Below are 21,303 nucleotides of genomic sequence, written 5' to 3'. Positions count from 1 at the left end.
TGCTGATGGGTTTAGTGCCCTGGGTGCCTCTTCTGGCCTCCCAGAAGTGTGGCTGGGTAGCTTGTGCCCATGTCTGTGTCTCCATCGCCATCGCCATCCTGGGATCACCATCTCTTTGGGGACAGACAGACTAGGGAATCCCCCCGGGCAGAGGCACTCTATAGTCCCAGGGTGACATGGGTGCCCCCAACCCTGCCCCTCTGAGCCTGGGGGGGCAGCTCAGGGACTCCCCGTCCCTCTCCCCTCTTCCCTGCAGCGTGCTCCCATCTCTTCCCTGCAACCCTGGAGCATCCACCCTCACGTGGGTGCCCCGATCCTCCACCCGGGGGGCATCCAGAGGTAGACAAGAGAGAAGTGGGCTGGGGGGGGGTTGGAGCACCTCCTCCTGTAAGCGTGGGGGAAGAGAGGGAAGAGGGGCACCAAGGTTGCGGTGCGCGGTCCCTTTAAGAGCCCCCCCTCCCCGGCGCGGCGCGCGCACCCACTTTCTCCCCTTCCGCTTTCTGGAGACTTCAAAGAGTTACAATGCAGGGATGGCTCCGCCCCCTTCCCGCCCCCGCCCGCTCCCCATTGGCCAGCGGGGCGGGTCAGGGCGTGGTCACCGGGAGGGGCGTGGTCTACTCTCTCTCCCCCCCGCCCTCCGCCGCCGCCGCCGCCGCCGCCGCCGCTGCCCCGCCCGGCCCAGCCCCGGGTAAAGTTTCCCCGCGAGCACATGACTCGCAATGGCCGCGGCCGCCGCTCGGTGAACCCCCCCGGGAACCCCCACCCCACCCCTCCCTCACCCCTCTAAGCCGGGGCGAACCCCCCCCGCTCCTTCCCGGTGCCGCCGCCATGCAGCCACCACCGGGAGCTCCCCGGGTTTAAGGATTTCGGTGTTGGAGTCTCCGTGAGCAGGTAATGAGGGGGCTTCGGATCCACTCGTGGGGAGGGGGGCCGTGGGAAGGAGGGTCTTGGTGCGGCTCCGGTACCGCCTCTGGGGATCCCCCTCCGGTAACGGGGGATCCCGGGGTTCCCGCAGCGGGGGAGGGACTCCGCCGGGCTGCGGCTGCCGGGAGCACCGGAGCCGCAGCGGGTTCCGGATCGCGGCTTTGGCCCCTGCCTCCTGCACTGGGTTTGGGGGTGCCGGAGTTCCCCCTCCCGGTACCGACCGCCTGGGCGCTCTCGAGCGGCAGCGCTGCCCTCCCCACCCCGGTGAGGGCTCCGGGGAGGCTCCGGTACCCTCTACACCACCGGGGACCGGAGGACCGCCACGGAGCGCGGTGCTGGGGAACCCCCCCTCGCCCCCCGGGATTACCGGGCTCCCCCGGGCCACCGGTGCGCGCAGCCACACTTCCCCCACCTTCCCGCGGCAGGGGGGGCCGGGGCCGCTTCCCCTTTTCGGGGTGCCGCGGGGCCGGAGCCCGGCGGGGGAGTGGGGCCGGGAGCGCGGGGGGCGGCGGGGGCCGGGGGCCGGGGGGCGGGAGCGGCGTCTGCGCCGTTTCCTGGCCGGCGGGCGGAGGAAGCCATCGCTCTGCGCGGCTGACAGGGCGGCGGCGGGCGGGGGGGCCCGGGGGAGCCGGGCGGGGGGCGGCGGGGCCGAGGAGGGGACCGTCGGCCGCCGCCCGCCGCCTCCCTCCCGCAGCAGCTGCCCGGGGCCGGGTCGGGGGAGGCGGAGCCCCCGCGGGCTCCGGGCGGGGTTGGGGGTGCTGCCCCCCGGGTGCTCGACCCCGACAGAGGGGGACCCCCGCGGGGGTGGGCAGCAGCGCCCCAGGCTGGGGCGGGCCGGTGCGGAGCCAAATCTGTGCCTCTATCCCCCAAATCTGTGCCTCTGACCTTTGACCTCATTGGTGGCAGGGGCCGCCCCGCAGCGCGGCGCGTGGTGGGGGGGACACGGGGATCCCCAAGATGGTCCCCCCGCTCCGGGGAGCCGGGCGGGCACCGGCTGGTAGCTCCGGGTGCAGCACCCGCCGCGTCCTCGCGCCGGGATTAGCGGGTGACGGCTCGGTGGCTTAGCGGCCCCGCGGCCACTGCTCCCGGGCCATATGTCACCCGTGGGCCCCCACCCTGCCCTTGGGGGTGACCTTGCTGCGGCGCGGGGATGCACCTGCTCCCGGGGGTGCTCACACCAGGGATGCCCGTGGGTGCCCTGGTGGGTGTCCAGCCCCATTGCCCATTGCTCGCAGCCCCAGGTGACGCGGTGACACAGCCACCAACAGTAGGATGGCAGGAGCAGGGAGGGCAGTGCCCTGTGCCTCATCCGGCGCTGCCTGGTGCCTGCGGCTGCTCCATCCCACAGGGACGCCTGGCTTCACCCAGCTGTCCTCATACATCCGCTGCGTCCCCGCACTTGGTCCCTGTGGCAGGAGCAGCGTCGCGGCTGGGGAGCCTGGGGATGGCCCGTGCCACCGCCACCGCCTGCCCTGCAGCGCTGGGATTCACCATCCCGCCGCTCCGGATCTATTTATATCCAGGAGGTTCTGGCGTGACAACGTGCCACACTCGGCTGCACTGGCCGCGCGTGCCCTGAGCCACCATGCCCTGAGCCACTGTCCTGGCAATGTCCAGCGCTGATGCCACGGAGAGGGTGGCTGGTCTCTGGAGTCCCCCAGCTCTTTTTGGGGTGCTGCTGCTGCAGCACATCAGAGCTGGGGGAACTGTAGGTCCCCTGCAGTGCGTTCCCGGAGCCTCAAGGTGCCCCACAGCATAGGGCACCCCTGTGCCGCAGGGCCCCCTGGCAGCGCCAGCCCCGGGGGGGCCACAGCGGGTGCGGGGGGTGCGATCATATCTGCGGTGACACATGTGCTGATTACGGAAAATGGGTTAATCTCCCTGCGGCTGGAGGCGGCTTAGCGGGTGGCTCGTGGCAGGGCCCGGCGAGGGGCCGCGTGTGCCCGCCGTGGCCTCCGCTGTCCCCACTGAGCCCCGGCTGCCAGGCAGTGACAGGGGACATGGCAAGGGGACGTGGCAGCAGCAGCCGGCTGTCTGCCCGCCCGCAGCCAGCCTGGGCACGACGTGGTGGGTTGTGGTGGCTGCGGCACGGAGTGGTTTGGCCCCCTTAGGTACATCAGGTCTCTGCTCTTGATAGCCTGCCCAGGCCGGGGGCACAGTGCCACCAAATCCCGGTGTCCGGGGGTGTTGCACGGCCGCCTGCCTGCCGGGTCCCCCCGCGCCGTGTCCCGAGCGGCCCCGTGCCAGCTGCACTTGTCTGCCGGCTGTCGCCGAGCCAGCAAGGGCTGTCTGGGGCCGCGCTGTTCCCGGCACGCCATTCCCAGGGCGCCGGCTGCCGCCACAGCCTCGGCTAAAAACAACCGGGACTGCTGCGAGTGGCTGCCGGGGCACCATCCCCCTGCTTCCCGCGAGTCCCTGAGCAACTGGGATGGGGCACTCTGGGACCTCTGGGATGGGGCGCTCCAGGACCAGGAGCCCTGGGCCTGCGGTTCCCTGCTTTCATCCTGAGGGCTGGGATGAAGGGTGGGGTTTGGGCTGTACCTGGCGCTGTCCCCTCCATGGGTCGGCAGTGGTGGGTGTGCCTGTGTGTCCCCCAGGGTGCTGTGGGGGCACACCACAGTGTGAGGGGCTGGTAGGTCATGCTGGCCTGGACACCACTGGACCTTTGGGACTATCCTACTCTTCTAAAGGCACCCACGGTGCAGCCAGGCTGGAGCGGTGCTGGAGATGGTGTGGCATAGGCGTGGCCATCTCAGGGGCCGTGGCGGGGGCTTGGGCACCTGTTCCCGCAAAAGAATGGCGTGTCTGGTGGTGGGTGCGGGAGGTGTAACCGGAGCGGCGCGTTCCCAGTGTAACTGGAGTTGGCCCCGCCGCAACAGGTGGAATTTCAGTTTGTGGTTCCTGGCGGCAGCGGGATGTGGGGTGCCGGGGTGAGGACCCACGCCACAGGGCCAGTGGCCACTCCCTGGGGTGCCCATGTGCCCCTGTAGGTTGGGGAGGTCAGCGTGGACACCATCCCCATGGGCCAGTGCAGTGTCCCCGGCCCTGTATCTGTGCTGGGGGAGTGGTGGTGGCCTGGTGTATCTTGCAGGTGGTGCTGGGATGTGGGGACAACAATGCTGCCCAGGGACCTGTGGTGGGGCCGAGAAAGCTCCTGGGTCTGCTGCTGGCCTTGGGAATTAGGATGTAGGTCCTGGGCTCTGCACTGGCCTCAGCACCCTTAGATTCCTGTTCTCAGCAGCCTCAACTCCGGCACACGCTGCCTGGCCGAGTGTGTGCCGCTGGCTCCGGCCGTGCCGCAGGCTGGGCATGATTCACGCCTGCCCGGGGACGTGAGAAACGTGACGGTGACTCACTGTGGAGAGCTTTGGGAATACGGGGAGAGGGTCTCTCTCAGCAGCCCTGTCAGGAGGGCACCTCAGCCCCTCTGCATGACGCTGGCTGGCCTGGGGGGGCTCGAAGGGGCCGGTGGTGGCGGGGGGCAGAGGGGGGCAGCCAGGCCCTTGGCCTCGCGTGCGAGGCCATCCCGGGCTGGCTCTGCCGCCAGCGAGGAAACCGCAGGCTGCAACCGCAGCGGCTCCGCAGGCGCTTCCTGCCCTGCCCGGAGGCTGCCATCCTGTGCCCCCGTACCCCAGCATGGCAACCCCGCTCTGCCCACACACCGTGGGGACAGCCTGGCACAGGAGGGGTCCCCACTGCCTGCTCAGTGAGGGTGGGGGACATACGCAGCAGCCTCTGCCAGATTTGGGGAGTGCAGGATGCTGCGGTTGTGAACCCTGCGATGGCAGCAGGCACAAGGACCTGGGGTGGCAGGTCAGTGGGGTGATTAGTCAATGGTGTGATAAGTCAATGGGGTGACAGACTCTCTAGGGTGGCAGGGGAGCAGGGTGAGAGGATCTGGGCTGACAGGGGCTGTGACAACTGGGCCAGGGCTGAACTGAAACCTGTCCGCCTGGGAATCGAGAGTGGCAAGGGGAAGCTGTGGCCTGGAGCACGGTGCCCGCCGGCGTGACAGGAAGGGCTGGGTCGCTGCCCGCTGCCCTGCCAGGCACCCCCAAGCACCCCCAGGGCTGCTTGCCCCCTGCTGTCGGGGGGGTCAGGGCGGTGCCCCCGCTCACCGGCGTGTCACATCCGGGCGCTGGTGCTGCCATCACTGTGAGCCCCGGCAGGAAGCACAGCTGGGTTTGGGGGTGCGACATGGGCCGAGGCTGGGGTGCTGCCTGCAGTGGGGGTTCAGGGAGCCTCAGGGTGGGCTGGAGGTACAACTGGCTGGGGTGGTCATTGAGGAGGGGGTGTCGTGGTGCAGCCTTCCTGGAGGGATCCTGGTTGCTCTGCAGTTGGCTGTGGCTGGGCTGGACATAGGGGAGCACGATGTGGCTGTGGGCACTGAACCCAGCCTTGGAGGGGTCACAGTGGGGGGCTGCCTTTTTGGAAGGGGTCTCTTGGGGGACTGTGCCAGTGCGGTCTGGCCTGTTTGGGTGTGCACAGATTTTTGCAGAGGGCTTTGTGCACTCTTTGGGGTCACAGTGGGATGGTGGCTCAGGCCACTGCATCTCACCCCAACTGTGTGTCTCCTCCTAGCCATGGCCCCCCAAATCATGTCCCCCACCAGCTGTGCTGCTGCCGGCCCTGGGAATGGTCTGAGCTGTGTGTCCGTGCATCCGTCCATCCGCTCCCGGGGGCCACCCCCAGCCTGGGCGGGAGGTTCCTCGTGGCTGGATTTGGCCCGGGCCCCGCAGCAACGTTTTCCACGGGGCTGGAACGAGGCGCTGGATTCCAGGAAGCTCCGGGCCTCGTCCAGCTCCTGCGGGGACTGGAGGAAAAGGCGTCGGGGCGGGTGAGCGTGGGCCCTGCCGAGGGGCTGCACAGCCCCTGCCCCCACACTGCTGGCCTGGGGGGCTCTGGGAGTGCAGCTTCATCAGAACACCCAGGACCCCCATTTGGCACACCCATGACGCACATTTGGGATGCCCATGACACCCAGTTGGGGAGCAGCCGTGTGCTGGGGGCTGTGCTGGCACATGGTCCCGGGGGAGCTCCTCTGGGCAGCTGTTCCTCCTGCCCGCCAGGATCCCAAGGAGAAAGGCTGGCCAGGATCCCCGGACCCTCCTGGCCACTGCTGGTTGTGTGGAGCATTGGGAGGAGGGGTCACTGGCTGGGTTGGGGTGCACGGTGACCAGCCTGGCGGCGTTGGCCTCGCTTGGTCCCTGGCCGCCGGCGTGCAGGGGGGGCCGGAGCGGGTTGAGTAATTGGGCCCCGGCATGGCTGGCACGGTGCCCGGCGAGCACTTGGCACCGGCAAACATAAACAGTTCTTCCCGCACCTCCCTCCCTTGGCTCCCCCCAGCCAGCACAACTCGGGGGCCATGGTCTGGCCGGGGGGGCCATGGGCAGTCCCCCACACCACAGGCCAGGGTCCCTGCAGTGCCATCTGTGGACTCCACGCGAGGGCTGTCCCCAGTCCAATGCTGACCCAGCGTCCGGCACCGTGCCCTGGCAATGCCTGTGGGAATCCACTGAGGCAGCCTGTGCTGGGGGTGATGTGACTCCCACCCAGCCACTGATGGGTGCCCACCTCAGGGGTGACAGGACCATGGGTCTCCCCATGGGTACATCCCACTGAGTCAGTGGGTTCTGGTGTGAGCTGGGAGAATGGGGGTCCTGCCTCCAGTGAGTGCGCTCAGCTGGGTTCTGGGGGGGCGGGCAGGGCCATGCCCATCCCGGCCCCTCCCCAGCGCCTTGCCGGGCGGCCCAGCCTTGTTCCTCTGGATCCTTTTCCGCCTCCGCGGGGCCGGGAGCCAGCACTCTCGGCAAATAAACAGCCCCCGCCGGGCCCCGCGCCAGCGCTTAAATAAACAGCCAGCCCGGGATTGTGAAAGCCCCGCGCCCCCCTTCCCACCGCCCCCCGACTGGCCGGGGCCGAGGGTCCGTGCCTACCGGCCCGGCGTGGGAGCTGCCGGCACACGGCATGGCCAGGCACGTGGCACACGGCATGGGGCGGGGGCTGCGTCGCGACGGCACGGCCCTGCCCTGCGGCCAGGCTGAGCCCCCCGGTGCTGGTCCCGCGGGGGCTGAGCCCCCTCCCTCCGAGGCCCGGTGGCTGAGCCCCCTCGCGATCCGTGCAGGCATGGGGGGAGTGAAGCTGGAGCGGGCGCGTGGCCGTGACGGCAGAGCCTGGCTGGATTGGAGCCGCTGTCCTCAGGGGACCCCGGTGTGCCCGTGTCCCCCCCGTCCCCAGCTGCCTCACAGCCCCCCAGGCTGGGGCAGGGGCTGTTGCCTCCAGGCCCTGCTGCATGCCTCTTCGCTGGTGCCAGGCCTGGCGGAGTGGGTTTGGGGTTGTGGTGTGTCCCCTGGCCGGAGGGGGTGCCCTGTGGGGCCACAGTGTCCCCAGGCCGTCCCCACGCCGTCCCCCCGTCCCCCCACTCAGCTAAGCTGGGATTAGCGAGCTGCGCCTGCCGGTGCCGCCGTCCCGGTGTCGTTAATCGGGGGGATTGGCGTTAATCCCGCCAGGAGCCCCAGGCCCGGTCGGCTGCGCCCTCCTGGGGCCAGGAGGGGATGTGGCCCTGGGGGAGCTGGGGAAACTGAGGCACAGCTGGTGGGTGACCCCACGGGGTGGGGGTCAGGGGTCCCAGCCCCTCTGCTAACGCGCCTCTCTGCTTCCCCCACAGTGCCGCAGGACCAGCGCCATCCGTGAGGACAGCCCGGCAGCGGGGCACCCACGGGCCCCATGCTCTGCTCGCTCCCCGGCCCCCGAACCTGAGAGCCCCTGCACCAGAGACCCCACCATGGCCAGCAACAGCAGCTCCTGCCCCACACCGGGCGGGGGGCACCTTAATGGCTACCCTGTGCCCCCCTACGCCTTCTTCTTCCCGCACATGCTGGGGGGGCTCTCACCACCCAGCACCCTGGCTGGCATCCAGCACCAGCTCCCTGTCAGTGGATACAGCACCCCGTCACCTGCCAGTGAGTACTGCGGCCCTGCGGGGCATGGTGGGACCCCCAGTGCTGGGGGTATGTGGGGACCCCTCCAGGCTGGGCTCTGTGTCCAGCATGGGATGTGGGTGCTAATCCGAGCCTGCTGCTCCAGCACATGTCCATAATGTGCCCCGAGGAGGTGACACTGGTGAGGGAAGGTCTCCCTGCTCCCAGCCACACGTGTGCAGAGCTGATTTTGGGGGCTCCATGACTCAATGGGTGCTTCTCCCCGTGTGTCCATATGAGTGCTGCTGCTGGGGAAACTGAGGCAGGGAGGGGTCAGCGGCTCTGGCAGGGTTGTGTCATTAATTGCGGCTGCCTTCATTAGTGGCTGTTTTATACGCTGGTTATTAACGGCCCGCGGGCTCTGGCCAGGATGTCCCCTTCCCTCACTTTGACCAGGCTGGGTGCCAAGGGGCTCAGTGGGTGCTGTGTCCCCATGGTGGCTCTTTGTTCACTGGTGGCGGGGCTGCCGTGGGGGAGGCGATGAAGGCGATGAAGACAATCATCATCGCGGCTGCTCCCGATTCCATTTCCCTGTGACAGGGTCGTCCATCACGGCCCCGGTAATCACCGCCCGCCGTGACGGCAGCCGGGAGCCGCTGGAGGTGGGTTCCCACCGGGGGTCCCCCCAAACCAGCACCCCTCAGAGTGCCTCAGTTTCCCTGGATGCTGTCTTGGATGCCATGGGGTGGCTGCTGGACCCCTTCTCACCCCAGCCCCACCGTGGGTGGGTGCCAACGCCTGTTCCCTGCGACATGAGTGCCCCGCGGCGCCTGCTGTCGGGGAGAACCCCGTGGGTCGGGGTGTGGCAGGGCCCCCCCGGCCCGTCCTTGGCCCCGGGGGCCAGTGCAGGTCCGGGCAGGGCCGGTCCTGGGTGCTGTCCCCCGCCGGAGCCGCCCCGGCGGCGGTGGGACCCAGTGGGACCAGTTCAGCGACTGGGTGTCGGCGGGTGGGGCCACTCCCCCGCGCTGGCTCTGGGGCCATTCCGGGCGTGTGGGAACAAGCTGGGGGGGCCGCCTGTGTCCCCCCCTTCCCTGACACTGAGGACAGGGCTGTGGGCACGGCTGGAGGATGTCCTGGCGCTGGTGGTGAACCATGCCTCAGTTTCCCCTTGGCCTTCCCTGCTGGGTGCCCGAGGGATGCAGAGGGTGGGGGCACCATGTCTTGCTTCCTCCCCGTAGCATCTGCACAGCCTGGTGGGTGCTCTGTTTGGGTAGGTCCTGCAATATTGGGGTGTCCTGTGATGCTGCTGCCCTCACTCCTGGTGCAGGGAGGTGCCAATGCCTCTGTCCGCCTGGGGGGGCTGCGGGGGGACTGGTGCCGCCGCCACCCCCTCCTCACCATGTGTCTGGCCCTCACCAGATGTGCTGCAGCTGTGCAGCTGGATCGGCCGAGCCCTCCTGGGGGTGCAGATGTCCCTCCCGGGATTCAGGATTTGACTGGGCACCTCAGCGGGTCTGTGGGTGCTGCAATGGGGATCCGGGGGGTTGGGAGCTGCCTGTGGGCACGTATGTGCTCACATGGTGGATGTACATGCATGTGCCCACTGTGGGCTGGGTGCGTGTGTGTGGAGCTGTGTGTCTGTGGCACTGTGCTGCTGGCAGTGCCAGCGTGTGTGTTTGCAGAGCTGGGGCTGTGCAGGGTGTGCACGCGTGTGCCACGCATGTGTGTGTGTGTCAGTGCCCACTGTGCCTGTGTGTGCACAGCTAGGGCTGTGTGGAGCATGCACACGCGTGTCACATGTGTGTGAGTGCCCTCTGTGCCTGTGTGTTGATGCCACATGCAGAGCAGGGTTGCCCGTGTCCCTGTGCCGGGTGTGTACACGCGTGTTGGTGTGTGTGGCGGTCCCAGGTTGTGCCTGTGTCCTCATCCCCATCCCTGGGGGCTCCATGGTGCCTGGCTGTCCCTGGGGGTCCCCTCCCCTTGCCCAGTGCTGGCCCGTGGTGTGGCTCGGGGGTCCGTGCGGGACTCCCTGTGCAGCCACCCCCCTCAGACCCTCCCTCGCCCTGATTCCCAGGCCTGGCTGCGGGAAGTGGGACCCCAGCCCAGCCCCCGCTGCAGCCAGGCCCCCCCGGCCCCGCTCGGGGCTGCCGGGACAGGGGGCCCCGCGCCCGGGCTGGCCTGTCACCCTACCCGCTGGCTCCGGTTTCCTCCGCGCCGCAGCCGCTCCCCCGCAGCGCCCCGTAATTAATTAATTTTTAAAAATTAATGAGCAAAACGTGCTCCCTGCAGGCTGGGGGCCGTGGGCGGGGGGGCCGCGGGGCTGGGGGGCCCCGCTCAGGGCAGTGTCCGGGGAGCCCCGCGGGGTGCGGTGCTGGGGACCCCCTGGCCCCCCATCCCTGCCCCGGGAAGATTGATGAGGCGCTGGGCCCCCAGCCTGGGAAAGCCCATTAGGCGGAGGTTCTCTATCACTGTCAGGGGCCGGGGGGAGCCGCCTGCTCCAGCCGGGAATTTGCCGGGCTCAAAAGCGGCTGAAGGGGATAAATGGGGTCTTTTGAAGTGGGCGGGCGAGAGGGGGGCTGCGGGGCCCGGGGGCGCTGCGGGGCCCCGAGGTGCCGGCGTGGCGATGGGGGAAGGGGCTGCAGCCAACACCCCATACCCCGGGCTGAGCTGGGGGTGTTTGTGTGAGGTCCCGGGCATCTTGTCCGTGGGGACTGTGACCCTGTCATCCCAAAGCGACTCCCTCTGGGCACGGGGGGCTCCTCTATGGGGTCCCCATGGGCTTTAAGGTGGGGTTTTTATCAGGCTTTTGGAAGCATCTGTGTCCCTCCGGAGCATCGCTCTGGGAGTGGGGCCAGGAGGATGCGGGGCGGGAGGTGTTGCTGGAGGGGGCCTGTATTCATGTCCCCAAGCCGCTGGTGGGATGTGGCTCAGGGCGGGGTGTCCCTGTCCCCCTCACACCGCGGGATTGCGTGCGGGGTGTCCCCTCGCCCAGTTCCTCTTGGCTCTGGAATTAAGGTTCTGTTTTTTTTTTTTTTTTTTTAAATCTCTGTTTCTTCCTGTTGCCGCCGACGCGGGACGGGAGGGGATGCGGGACGGGAAGGGATGTGGGAAGCAGTGCAGGAAGCGATGCGGGATGGGAAACGCTGCTCGTCGGGGCAGCCGCTGGCACGGCCCGGCCGCGCGGTGCCACCGCCCGTGTCCCCTGCGCCGTCCCCTCAGTCCCCTCCATCGCAGCCACATTCTTTCCAGCGCTGGTAAATGAGTCAGAGCAGACATTTGTCATGTTCGCTGCAGGAAGTTGGAGCAGCGCTGGGCTTTTGTTCGAAACCTGCTGGCTAAGCAAAGCCCCGACTTGCCATTATTATTTAAACAGGCGCTGCTGTGCTGCGCAGCCCCGCACGCATACATGGACACGGACACGCGTGCACAGCAACACACGCACAGCCACATGTGTGCACAGCCACACATGGACACGCACCGGCATGCACAGCCAGACATGGACATACAGCCACACGCGTGCACAGGCACACACGGATATACAGCCACACATGCACACAGGACAGTCACATGCAGGCAGTGCACACACACACAGTTACAGCCACATGCACAGGGCCAGAGCCACATGCATACATGCAGAGCCACATACACGCACAGCCACACACACGGACACGCAGATGTCAGGCAGTGCCTGCATCCTCCCACCCGTGTCCAGCCATACACATGCGTGTCCTCCTCCTGCCCATGGCAGGGCCTAGCTGGGGATCAGTGGAGCCCTCTCCTTCCAAGGGCACCTCTGGGCTGGGCAGTGCAGAGCCAGGCCACTGTGGATGCCGTGGTGTGCCCACTGTGCAGCGGGGAGATCACTGCTGCGGAGGGAAGTGGCACCCCCAGGGCCTGTCCTTGGCGTGCGACCGTCCCCGCTCTGCGCTGGCAGCGCTGTCACTGCTCAGGGATCCCTGGCTTTGCAGTGTCAGCTTCAGCGGTGGCTTGTATGAAGGGTCAGCGTGGTGGGGAGTGGTGGCACATGGTGCTCTGCCCTGCATGGGTCATATGCCAGCACACATGTGTGCACGCACACACAGATACAGTGGGCTGTGCACACATGTGTGTGTTCACATGCTCAGCTGCTCCTGTGCTCGGTGGGGCATGGCTTCACACACGTGGTGTGTGTGCAGGAGGACTGCACACATGTGTGTGCACACAGGCTGCCCTGTGCAGGCACACATGCCTCCCCGTGCATCTGTGTAGCGGGAGCACACGTGGCCCCCCTGCAGTGGGGATGCAGACACGAATCATGCACTGGGAACATGCATGAACACATGTGCACATGCATGTACACAGACCCACGCTCACCCCGGGGGGGGGCCGAGGGTCAGGCCGAGGTGAGCCCTTCCCGAGGGTTCACCCGCAGTTCACCCGCATCCCATTAGGCAAATGAGCCGCGGCCGCCGGGCAGTCCCCGGGACCCCCCCGGGACCCCCATGGCTCCCCGTCATCTCCGCCGGGCAGCCCCCGGGCCCCCCCAGCTCCGCCTTGAGCCCCTCCCCATTTCTCTCCTGCGTGGCGCTGCCCCCGCGTGTCCGTGTCCCTCTGCATGTCCGTGGTCCTCTGCGTGTCCCTTTGCCCCCGCGTGTCCGTTACCCTCTCCACCGGGTAAATGTGTCCATTGCTCCACCGGGTATCTGTGTCCTCCTGCGTGTCCGTGTCACCTCATGTGTCCGTGCCCCCACCACGTCTGTTGCCCTCCTGCATGTTTGTGTCCACCTCGGTGTCCATGCCCCACCACTCCCGCCTGTGCTTGTCCGTGTCCCCCCGCGTGTCCGTGTTGCCCCCCGTGTGTCCATTTCTCTCCTGCGTGTCCGTGCCTCTCCCCCGCATGTCCCCGCGCCCCCTGCGTGTCCGCGCTCCGTGTCCGTGTCCCCCCGCGTGCCGGTGCCGGGGCGGCCCCGCGGCGCGGAGCGGGTTAAGCGCGGGGAGGCGGCGGGTGCCGGGAGGGACCGGGGCTGGCGGAGCCGCAGAGCCGGCGGGGCTGCGCCTTCCTCCCCTCCCCCCGCCTCCTCCTCCTCCTCTTCCTCCTCCTCCTTCTCCTCCTCCTCCTCCCCCTCCCGCCGCTCGGGCGCGGAGCGAGCGGCGGGGCCGCTCCGCGGGGCGATGGCAGCGCGGCGCGGGGCGCCCCGGGGGCGCGGGGGGGGGCACTGACCGCCCGGGGCCGCCCCGGCCGGGGGAGCCGCCCCCGCCGCCCCGGGGCCATGTACGAGGGCGCGGCGGTGGCGGGGCTGCCCCCCGGCCCCTTCCTCCGCATGGATTTCTACGGACCGGGCCCCCGGGGCTGCCCCCCCCGCCGCCCCCCGCCGTGGAGCAGCTCCGGCCGCTGTAGGTACCTGCGCGCCGGGGGCGGATGGACCCCTCTCCGCCGCATCGGGCCGGGGAGAGCGACCCCGAAACCCGGGAGGGGGTGGGGGGGGCTGCGGGGATGGGTGCGGGGTGCGGTGCTGGGTGCGGGGGCCTTGGCCGTGGGCGGGGGGCTGAGCTGGATGCTGGGTGCTGGTCCCGGAGGGGTGCGGGGCTCAGCCCCCCCAGCCTCCTCCCCACCCGCTCCATGCGCAGATGCCACCGGCTCTTTAAACACCCCCTGCCCTATTTCGAGGGCAGTCGGGACCTCGGGGCCGAGCTCGGTGAAGGGGGGCAGGGGGTCGCATCTCGTCCCCCGTTCCCCCAGCGGGGTCCGGGCAGCGCCGGCTCCGCCGGGAATTTCGCTCTCTCATGATAAAGGCTCCGGGAAAATCCAATTAACTACAGACGGAGCCGCCGCTGCTGCCCAGGCGCGGGGGAGCCCCATCCTGGGCCCCTACCCTGCCGTGGATGGGGGGTCCCCTGGGCAGGGGGGTCCTGGCTGTGGATGTGGGGCCCAGCCAGTCCTGTTCCCGCTGGCCGGACCCTGCCCTGTGTCCCTGAGGGGTCATGGCCCGGTACGCCCCCCCATGTCCATGCGCTTTGCCGGGGGGGCACGGAGAGCGGAGGACACTGCCTTACTGCGGTGGGCAGCAGGGGAACGCGGGCAGCGCACCCCAAGTGCCAGCCAGCCTGGGAGCTGCCCCCCAACAGGGATGTGGGGCCCTGCTGTGGTTTGTGCCTACGGTGTGGGGGGCGAGTGAAGTTTGGGGGGGGCTGGAGGAGTCCCGTGCCCCCGCTGTGGGCAGCCAATGCCCTGGCACCCAGGGACCGCCACAACGGCCCAGGGAAAGTCCTGCCGGGTTCCTTGGGACTTTCACCCCGATAAGGGCGGGGATCCATGGCGGGGCCCACGGCGGAGTGCCCGTGGCCGGCAGTGTGCAAAGGGTGTGTGGCCGAGGACCCCCGGTCTCGCTCCCCCCATTGTCTCGGGGCCGCTCGACCTTTGCGCTGGCACCGAGCGCGGCCGAGGGCCCTTTGTCTGCGCTGGGGACATGCGGGGGCTCCCGCTGCCTCTGTGAGGGGGGGCTGCCTCCGAGCCCTCGCACAGGCAGGGTGGGCAGAGGGGTCCCAGGCGCCAGTGCTATCTTTTAGTCCAGTGCCCCCTGGTTCTGACTGTCCTGAGCAGGGTAGCTGGGGGCCACTGTCCCTTCTCTGTGTCCCCTCAGTCCTGCGGGGGCCAGAGCCCCCTCCCCGTGGGCCGCAGCGCTGGGTGGATGTGAGTCCCCTGCCCTGGCTAGGGCACCTCGGGGCTCTGGTCACGGTGACCGTGACCTGGCGGGCGCGTGGGCGGCGGGCGCTGGCGGGACTCCCTGGCCGGGTGCCCCGCTCCCGACGTCACACGAGGTGCCGTGTCTCCCCAGCCCGGGGGTGCCAGCCCGGGCAGGGCTCGGTGGTGTCGGGGCAGCCGTGCTGTGCCTCAGTTTCCTCAGAGCAGCTGCGGCTGTGCCCACTGGCCCCGCGGTGCTGGCTGCTGGCCCAGCGTGGCACTGCCCTGCCCGGCGGGGCGTGTTGCGCTGGCATCGGAGCCAGAGCTGCTGTGGGGGCACGGAGAGCCCACCCACCCCCCCAGTGAGGACTGGGGCTGCCACCATGGGGAAACGGAGGCACGAGGCAGCTCTTGAGGGTGGTGGAGGATCTTGTAGGACCCCACCAAGATAGTAGGAACCCCCTGCCCATGTGGGGCCACGTGCTGTTGGGGGTTTTTAGAGTGCTTAAAACTCTAGGGGTGTGGGAGGGGTTCGAGGGGTTGGATTGTGCGCGGCACCCCCTCCCCCGCTGGGCACAGGGTGGCCTCACATGGCCTTGCGAAAGCTGTGGGTCACAGATGGGTGTGTCGGGTTTTTAGGAACCCCCGGATTTGGCGCTGGCAGGAGGCAGACACCAAATCCTGGGCAGGATGCCCCGCAGGGACCAGGCAGTACCCGGTGGGCTGAGCCCCGTGGCCGGTGGGACGTGAGCAGGACCGATCACCCCACGGCTCAGGGTTCCCGGCACCCTCTTCCCTCCCTCCCCCTTCTCCTGCAGAGGCGCAGGAATTCGGGGCACGTGGGATTCTCATCCGCAGGGAAGCCCTGGGTGGGCCTCCACCCTCCTGTGGGGGCTGTGACCCCTGGCACGGCACTGCCACCGTACCGGGCTGCGGGGACCCCTGGTGAACCCCGCTGCGACCCTCGGGTGGGCTTCTCTCTTTAGCCCCCCCATCGTCGTCCTCCCCGCTCCTGCGGCCGGGGTCTGTCCCGGAGCCGTAGCGGCGTGGTGGCGGCGCGGAGGCCGGTGTCCCCCCCGGGCACTGGCACACGGGGTGTCCCCGCGGGCGCTTTCCCACGCCAGGGCGGGGGTGCGGGTGTCGGGGTGCCCCGGGGTCCCCCGGCGCGGGCAGGAAGCAGCCGGCGGGGCCGCGGGCGGGGGCGGCGCGTTCAGCGTTCACCCGGGATCTGGCGGAGCCGCAGCATCTGGTCTGCAGCTGGAGCCGGGCTCTGCTGCCTCGGCCGGGGGGGACAGCGGGGTCCCCCCTGCTGCGGGGGGGGCGGGCTGGGGGATGGGATGAGCCTGGGCGTTGGGGTCCCCCGTGTCCCCAGCTGCACCCTGTCACCCATACCCTCGCGAGCAGGGGAGGTTGGCACCCTTCCTGCCTGCTCAGTGCCTTTGGGTGCTGCTCTGTGCCCTCCCCATGCCCCCCAGGGGCGCAAGGGACACCCAGGCCTGATGCCACCAGCTCCTGGAAAGCTGTGCCTGTGTCGGTGTCCCCTCCGAGGCCGCACCGCGGTCCCTTGGCTGGTGACGGGGGTGGCAGGGGATTCCCGGGGTGCTGGCGCAGCGCTGCCAGCGCAGGGACGCGGAGGGAGCCGGGTCCCCTCCCCCCTCCGCACCCAGCACATCAAAATCTTGTCAAATCCGCGTTTTGTGAGTGCAGCTCTCCACGAGGAAGTTCTTAAATTATATAAAAGAGGCGATAAATTATAGACGACGTTCGCTCAGTCACTTTAATGGCTCCGCTCCCTCGAGTGGCAGCGGTGATTTATTCAGCCCGGGAGCTCTGCCCGGCGCTCGCCCCCGCGCCCGTGTCCCACCCACACCCTCGTGTCCCACCCCGCACACCCACATCCCACCTCGCAGCCTTGCATCCCGCCTTGCACACTCACATCCCTCTCTGCACCCTCACAGCTCACCACACACTTGTATCCCACCTTGCACGCTCATATCCTGCCTCACACACTTCACTTGTGCACCACACGCTCATATCCCACCCTGCACAATCGCCTCCGTGCCCTCATATCCCACCTCACTTTCCCCTTGTGCCTCACACACTCATATCCCACACACTTGTATTCTGCCTTACACACTCATTTCCATGACCTCAAATCCCACCCCATGTACTCCCCACCCTGCCCCGCGCGCTCCTGTCACGCCCCGCACATTCCCCGTACCCGTTGGCGCCTGGGGACAAGCGTCAGGGGTGGCTTTGTCTTGTTGTCCCCTCCCTGGCCCCATCCTGCGGCCTTTGGTGAGGGGCCCGTGATACTGCCAAGCTGGGGACCTCTACCCCTCACCCATCACCCCCAAAACCTCATATCCCACTGGGGCCCCTCTTTTGGGCTGGGCATCCCTGGCCAGGACTCCCCACGGCTCCCCGGCCCCGGGGGGACTCCAGCGGCCATGGGGCCCTTTTTGGGGTGCAGGGGCCAGCGGGACGGGGGGGGCCGGGGCTCCCCCGCCGGGCCCGGCCTTTAATATCCTGTTTGACTGGTTCGCTTGGCTCTGCTGCAGAAAAACATTCGCAAACATCCCGGAGCAGCCGGGGAGCGCTTAACCCCTGCCTGGCTGTGCCCCATGCTAGGGGTGCACCCCGACTGTGCTGAGCCCCTCCCCAGCCCCAGTGGTGCACCCTGACTGTGCTGAACCACCCCTCCTCGTTCGAGGGGTGCACCCCAGCTGTGCTGAGTCCCCCTAGCTCCAGGGGTGCAGCCCAACTGCGCCAAACCCCCCATAGCCTGGGCTGTGCTATGGCAGGGGCCAAGGGGTTTGGGCACCTCCTGCAGGGTCCTGGGGTACAGGGGTGCTCCTGGCATGCAAGAGGCCCATCCCTCGACGTTTTGGAGTGCAAGAGGAGAACAGGCATGTTCCATGAGGTTTTGGGGTGCAGGGACGCTGGCTGTGTCTCTCTGGCAGGGCTTGTTATGGGGATAAAGCCAGTGCTGCCCTCGGGGATGTCCTCCACTGTGGGACCTTGGGGTGCCAGCTGGGTGCCGTTTTGCCTGTCCCCTCCTGGGGAGCCATGCTTTGGCTGGGGGTGGCGGGTGATCCCCAGGCTGTAAGGGTCACCCTGTATGTACAGGTGTCACACTGTACATGTGCCCACACGTGTGAGTGAGTGTGTGGCACTGGCCCCCTCAAGCTGGCCCCGCACCCTCTGCTCCCCCCATCCGCCGGCAGTGCCGCCTGGGCTGGGGGCTCCTGGGATCCCGGCCCTTTTCTTTGCTTTTTTTTCCTTTTTTTTGTCTGCCTGAATTCCACATCGTCTCTGTGACCTGGAAATGTCACGTTGCATCTTCCCAGCTCGCGTCCTCTCCCCGCTGGCCCCGCTCGACCTGGCGCCAGGGCCAGGGTGGGCAGCACGGGGCTGGGGCTGCTGGGACCCCTGGAGCTGGGGAGCAGGCCAGGGGTACAGTGTGGGGGGTCCCTGCCTGTGGGGCTCTGTTCCCTGAGTGCCACCCGTTCCCCACAGCCGTCGAGACGCAGAGCACCAGCTCGGAGGAGATCGTGCCCAGCCCCCCCTCGCCCCCACCCCTGCCCCGCATCTACAAGCCCTGCTTCGTGTGCCAGGACAAGTCCTCGGGGTACCACTATGGGGTCAGCGCCTGCGAGGGCTGCAAGGTGAGCACTGCCACTGGCCCCGACCGCCCCCACAGCTCCCTGGGGTCCCCAGGGTGCCCGGGATCCCTGTGCTAGGAGCTGACCAGGGTGTGTGGGGTCCCCAGGGCTTCTTCCGCCGCAGCATCCAGAAGAACATGGTGTACACGTGCCACCGGGACAAGAACTGCATCATCAACAAGGTGACGCGCAACCGGTGCCAGTACTGCCGGCTCCAGAAGTGCTTCGAAGTTGGAATGTCCAAGGAGTGTGAGTGGGGATGGGAATGGGGACAGGGATGGGGTCAGTGATGGCGATGGGGACAGGGATGGAGACCAGGGATGGGATGGGAACAGGGATGGGAACACCCTGCCTGGTGTCCCTGTCAGGGAGCTCTGGGTGTGATGGGCCATCCCAGCAGCCCCCACCGTGTGCCCAGCGAGGCCCGGGGGGGATGGGGACCCCCTGGGATTGTGTCACAGCCCAGCAGTTGCCCAGGCAACGCGTGATTGATAATGTCAGAGATAAATGACGCTGATGAGGCCTCCCGGCTCTGCTGGCAGTTGTCATGGTGCCCGGCTGTGCCCCCGCGGTGGGTGCCCGGGGGTGAGGGCTGCTGAGGCGCAGCTGTCTCCCCGAGTTCTGCCCCATCTGCCAACCCTTGGGGGCCTGGGAGGAGCTGGGAGAGCCTGGGGGGCCAGGAACTGCCAGGAGAGTTCACCATCCCAGGGGCTCCCCCTGCACCTAAGAGGGGTCCTGGCCCCGAGCCCACAGAGGGTGATCCCTGTGGGGCTGGGGCTCCCCCAGCTGCTCCCCTCTTCCCAGCTGCCACCCCAAGGGCCCCTCCCATGCCCCTCACCCAATGCAGTGGCTCAGCTGCCATTCTCTGTCCCTGGGGTCCCTCTCTCATGTGTTGGCTTTGCTGAGCACCCTCCTCGTGGTGCAGGGTGTGGGCCCCCCCAGGGGTGCAGGGTCTAATTGCACCCCTAATTTCTCCTAATGACCTGGGGCTTGTTTAAAGGAATCTGTGGGGCTGATGGCCTCGCTGGGAACTTGTCACCAAAGCTGAGCCCATTTCTGGTGGCAGGTCCCCATCCTGCCTTGGGGGACAGAGTGCAGTGGGCCAGGGGCTGGGTGGCACTGGGGACAGGTGACACTGACCCTGCCGTTCCTGCAGCCGTCCGCAATGACCGGAACAAGAAGAAGAAGGACGTGCCCAAGCCGGAGTGCTCGGAGAGCTACATCATCACACCTGAGGTGGAGGAGCTCATCGAGAAGGTGCGCAAAGCCCACCAGGAGACCTTCCCCGCGCTCTGCCAGCTCGGCAAATACACTACGGTGAGTGTCACAGGGTCCCAGGGGTCTGGGGGGCCTGGGGAGGGTGGCACTCCCCTGTGCCCTCATCCCTCACCTCCCACCACAGAACAATAGCTCGGAGCAGCGCGTGTCCCTGGACATTGACCTGTGGGACAAGTTCAGCGAGTTGTCCACCAAGTGCATCATCAAGACGGTGGAGTTTGCCAAGCAGCTCCCCGGCTTCACCACGCTCACCATCGCCGACCAGATCACCCTCCTCAAAGCCGCCTGCCTCGACATCCTGGTGAGTGTGGGTATGGGGACAGGGATGGGGACGGGGACGGGGAGGGGACACCAAGCTGAGTCCCACGCCCTCTCCCCCCAGATCCTGCGGATCTGCACGCGCTACACACCAGAGCAGGACACCATGACCTTCTCGGACGGGCTGACGCTGAACCGCACGCAGATGCACAACGCGGGGTTCGGGCCTCTCACCGACCTGGTCTTTGCCTTCGCCAACCAGCTGCTGCCACTGGAGATGGATGACGCTGAGACGGGGCTGCTCAGTGCCATCTGCCTCATCTGTGGAGGTGGGTGCAGGGATGGGCACCTGCCCAGCGCCCACCGGCGCGGCCCAGCCATCCTCCCCCAATAGCTGAGCAAAGACACCCCAAATGAAGGCCAAGCAGTGGGAGCTGGGAACCCACAGGATGGCAAGGGGGATGTACTGTTCCCCCCAACCACTGTGTGCCCCCTCCCCAGACCGCCAGGACCTGGAGCAGCCTGACAAGGTGGACAAGCTGCAGGAGCCGCTGCTGGAGGCACTGAAGATCTACGTGAGGAAGAGGAGGCCCAACAAGCCCCACATGTTCCCCAAGATGCTCATGAAGATCACAGACCTGCGCAGCATCAGCGCCAAGGGTGAGGATCCTGTGGCTTTGGGTGCTGAGGGAGCATCCAGGGGGCTGTGGGAGGTCTGGGTCACTCAGCATCCTCCAGGGAGGATGAAGAGGAAGACACACCCAGCACCGCATCTTCCAGAGATGCTGGGAATATGACCATGTCTCTTATCCTCAGTGCCCAGGGAGAAACAAAGCCTGGTGTGTAATTTTGTGGGTGCTGATTTTGGGGTGCCAGTTTTAGTGTGCCGTTTTGGGGGTGCAATTTTGGGTTTTTCTGGGTGCCCTTTGGGAGTGCCAGGTTGTGGTAGCACCCTGCTGACCCCGACTTTCCCACAGGCGCCGAGCGGGTGATCACACTGAAGATGGAGATCCCAGGCTCGATGCCTCCCCTCATCCAGGAGATGCTGGAGAACTCGGAGGGCATGGACACACTGGGGGGGCAGGCGGGTGGCCCCCGCGGGGGCAGCCTGGGGCCTCCCCCGGGCAGCTGCAGCCCCAGCCTTTCGCCCAGCTCCAACCGCAGCAGCCCGGCCACGCACTCGCCGTGACCTGCGCCCGGCGCGCACCAGGACAGAGCCCGGCACGCCGGCACCAGGGGGGTCCCTGCGCCCGGCCCGGCTGCAGCCCCCCCGGGGCGGACTCCTCGGCAGCCCCCCCGCCGGAGCGGCCCCCGCGGGGACCCCCCAGCCCCGGGCCCAGCGCGTTGGTTGAGTCACATTTCAGGGGCGCGGGGACCCTCGGCCGCGGCCCCGGGGACGCCCCGGCCCCACCAGCACCAGCACCCACGGGATCGCGACCACCGAGCCACCCCCCCGCCCCGGCCGTCCGCGGGGGGGCCCGGCCAGCCCCGCACGCTGAGGAAGCAGAGTCATTTAAAAGAGAAAAGAAAGCAAAGTATATATATATAAATATCTATAAATATCTATAAATACGTTTTAAAACCTTTGTAAAAGTTT

The 21,303-nt window shown here is 67.8% G+C and overlaps 1 protein-coding gene across 2 annotated transcripts; it reads left to right on the top strand.

Annotated features, from left to right (window-relative positions):
* Positions 1-644: 644 nt before the first annotated feature.
* Positions 645-21,299, top strand: RARA (retinoic acid receptor alpha). 2 transcript variants are annotated; one of them, XM_085083642.1, is made up of 9 exons: positions 645-891; positions 7,592-7,886; positions 18,025-18,173; positions 18,278-18,419; positions 19,327-19,487; positions 19,573-19,749; positions 19,831-20,035; positions 20,208-20,366; positions 20,684-21,299. In XM_085083642.1, exons 2-9 carry the CDS (start codon positions 7,709-7,711, stop codon positions 20,893-20,895), a joined length of 1,383 nt encoding a protein of 460 aa, XP_084939768.1. In that variant the 5' UTR covers positions 645-891; positions 7,592-7,708; the 3' UTR covers positions 20,896-21,299. The 2 variants fall into 2 exon arrangements, with proteins under 2 accessions (XP_084939768.1, XP_084939769.1); XM_085083643.1 differs by lacking the exons at positions 645-891; positions 7,592-7,886 and adding an exon at positions 12,946-13,217.
* The last annotated feature ends 4 nt before the right edge of the window (positions 21,300-21,303 follow it).

The sequence above is a fragment of the Lichenostomus cassidix genome, chromosome 27, assembly GCF_008360975.1.
Source record: "Lichenostomus cassidix isolate B80296 chromosome 27, HeHo_3.0, whole genome shotgun sequence".
NCBI lineage: Eukaryota > Metazoa > Chordata > Aves > Passeriformes > Meliphagidae > Lichenostomus > Lichenostomus cassidix.
Note: the sequence above shows the minus strand (reverse complement) of the source record. Positions and strands in the feature narration are given on the sequence as shown.

Coding starts and splice junctions, on each gene's coding strand:
- RARA (XM_085083642.1), top strand. CDS start 7,709: ATGGCCAGCAACAGCAGCTCCTGCCCCACACCGGGCGGGGGGCACCTT. Junction 18,174..18,277: donor GCGCCTGCGAGGGCTGCAAG/GTGAGCACTGCC, acceptor TGGGGTCCCCAG/GGCTTCTTCCGCCGCAGCAT. Junction 20,036..20,207: donor CATCTGCCTCATCTGTGGAG/GTGGGTGCAGGG, acceptor CCCCCTCCCCAG/ACCGCCAGGACCTGGAGCAG.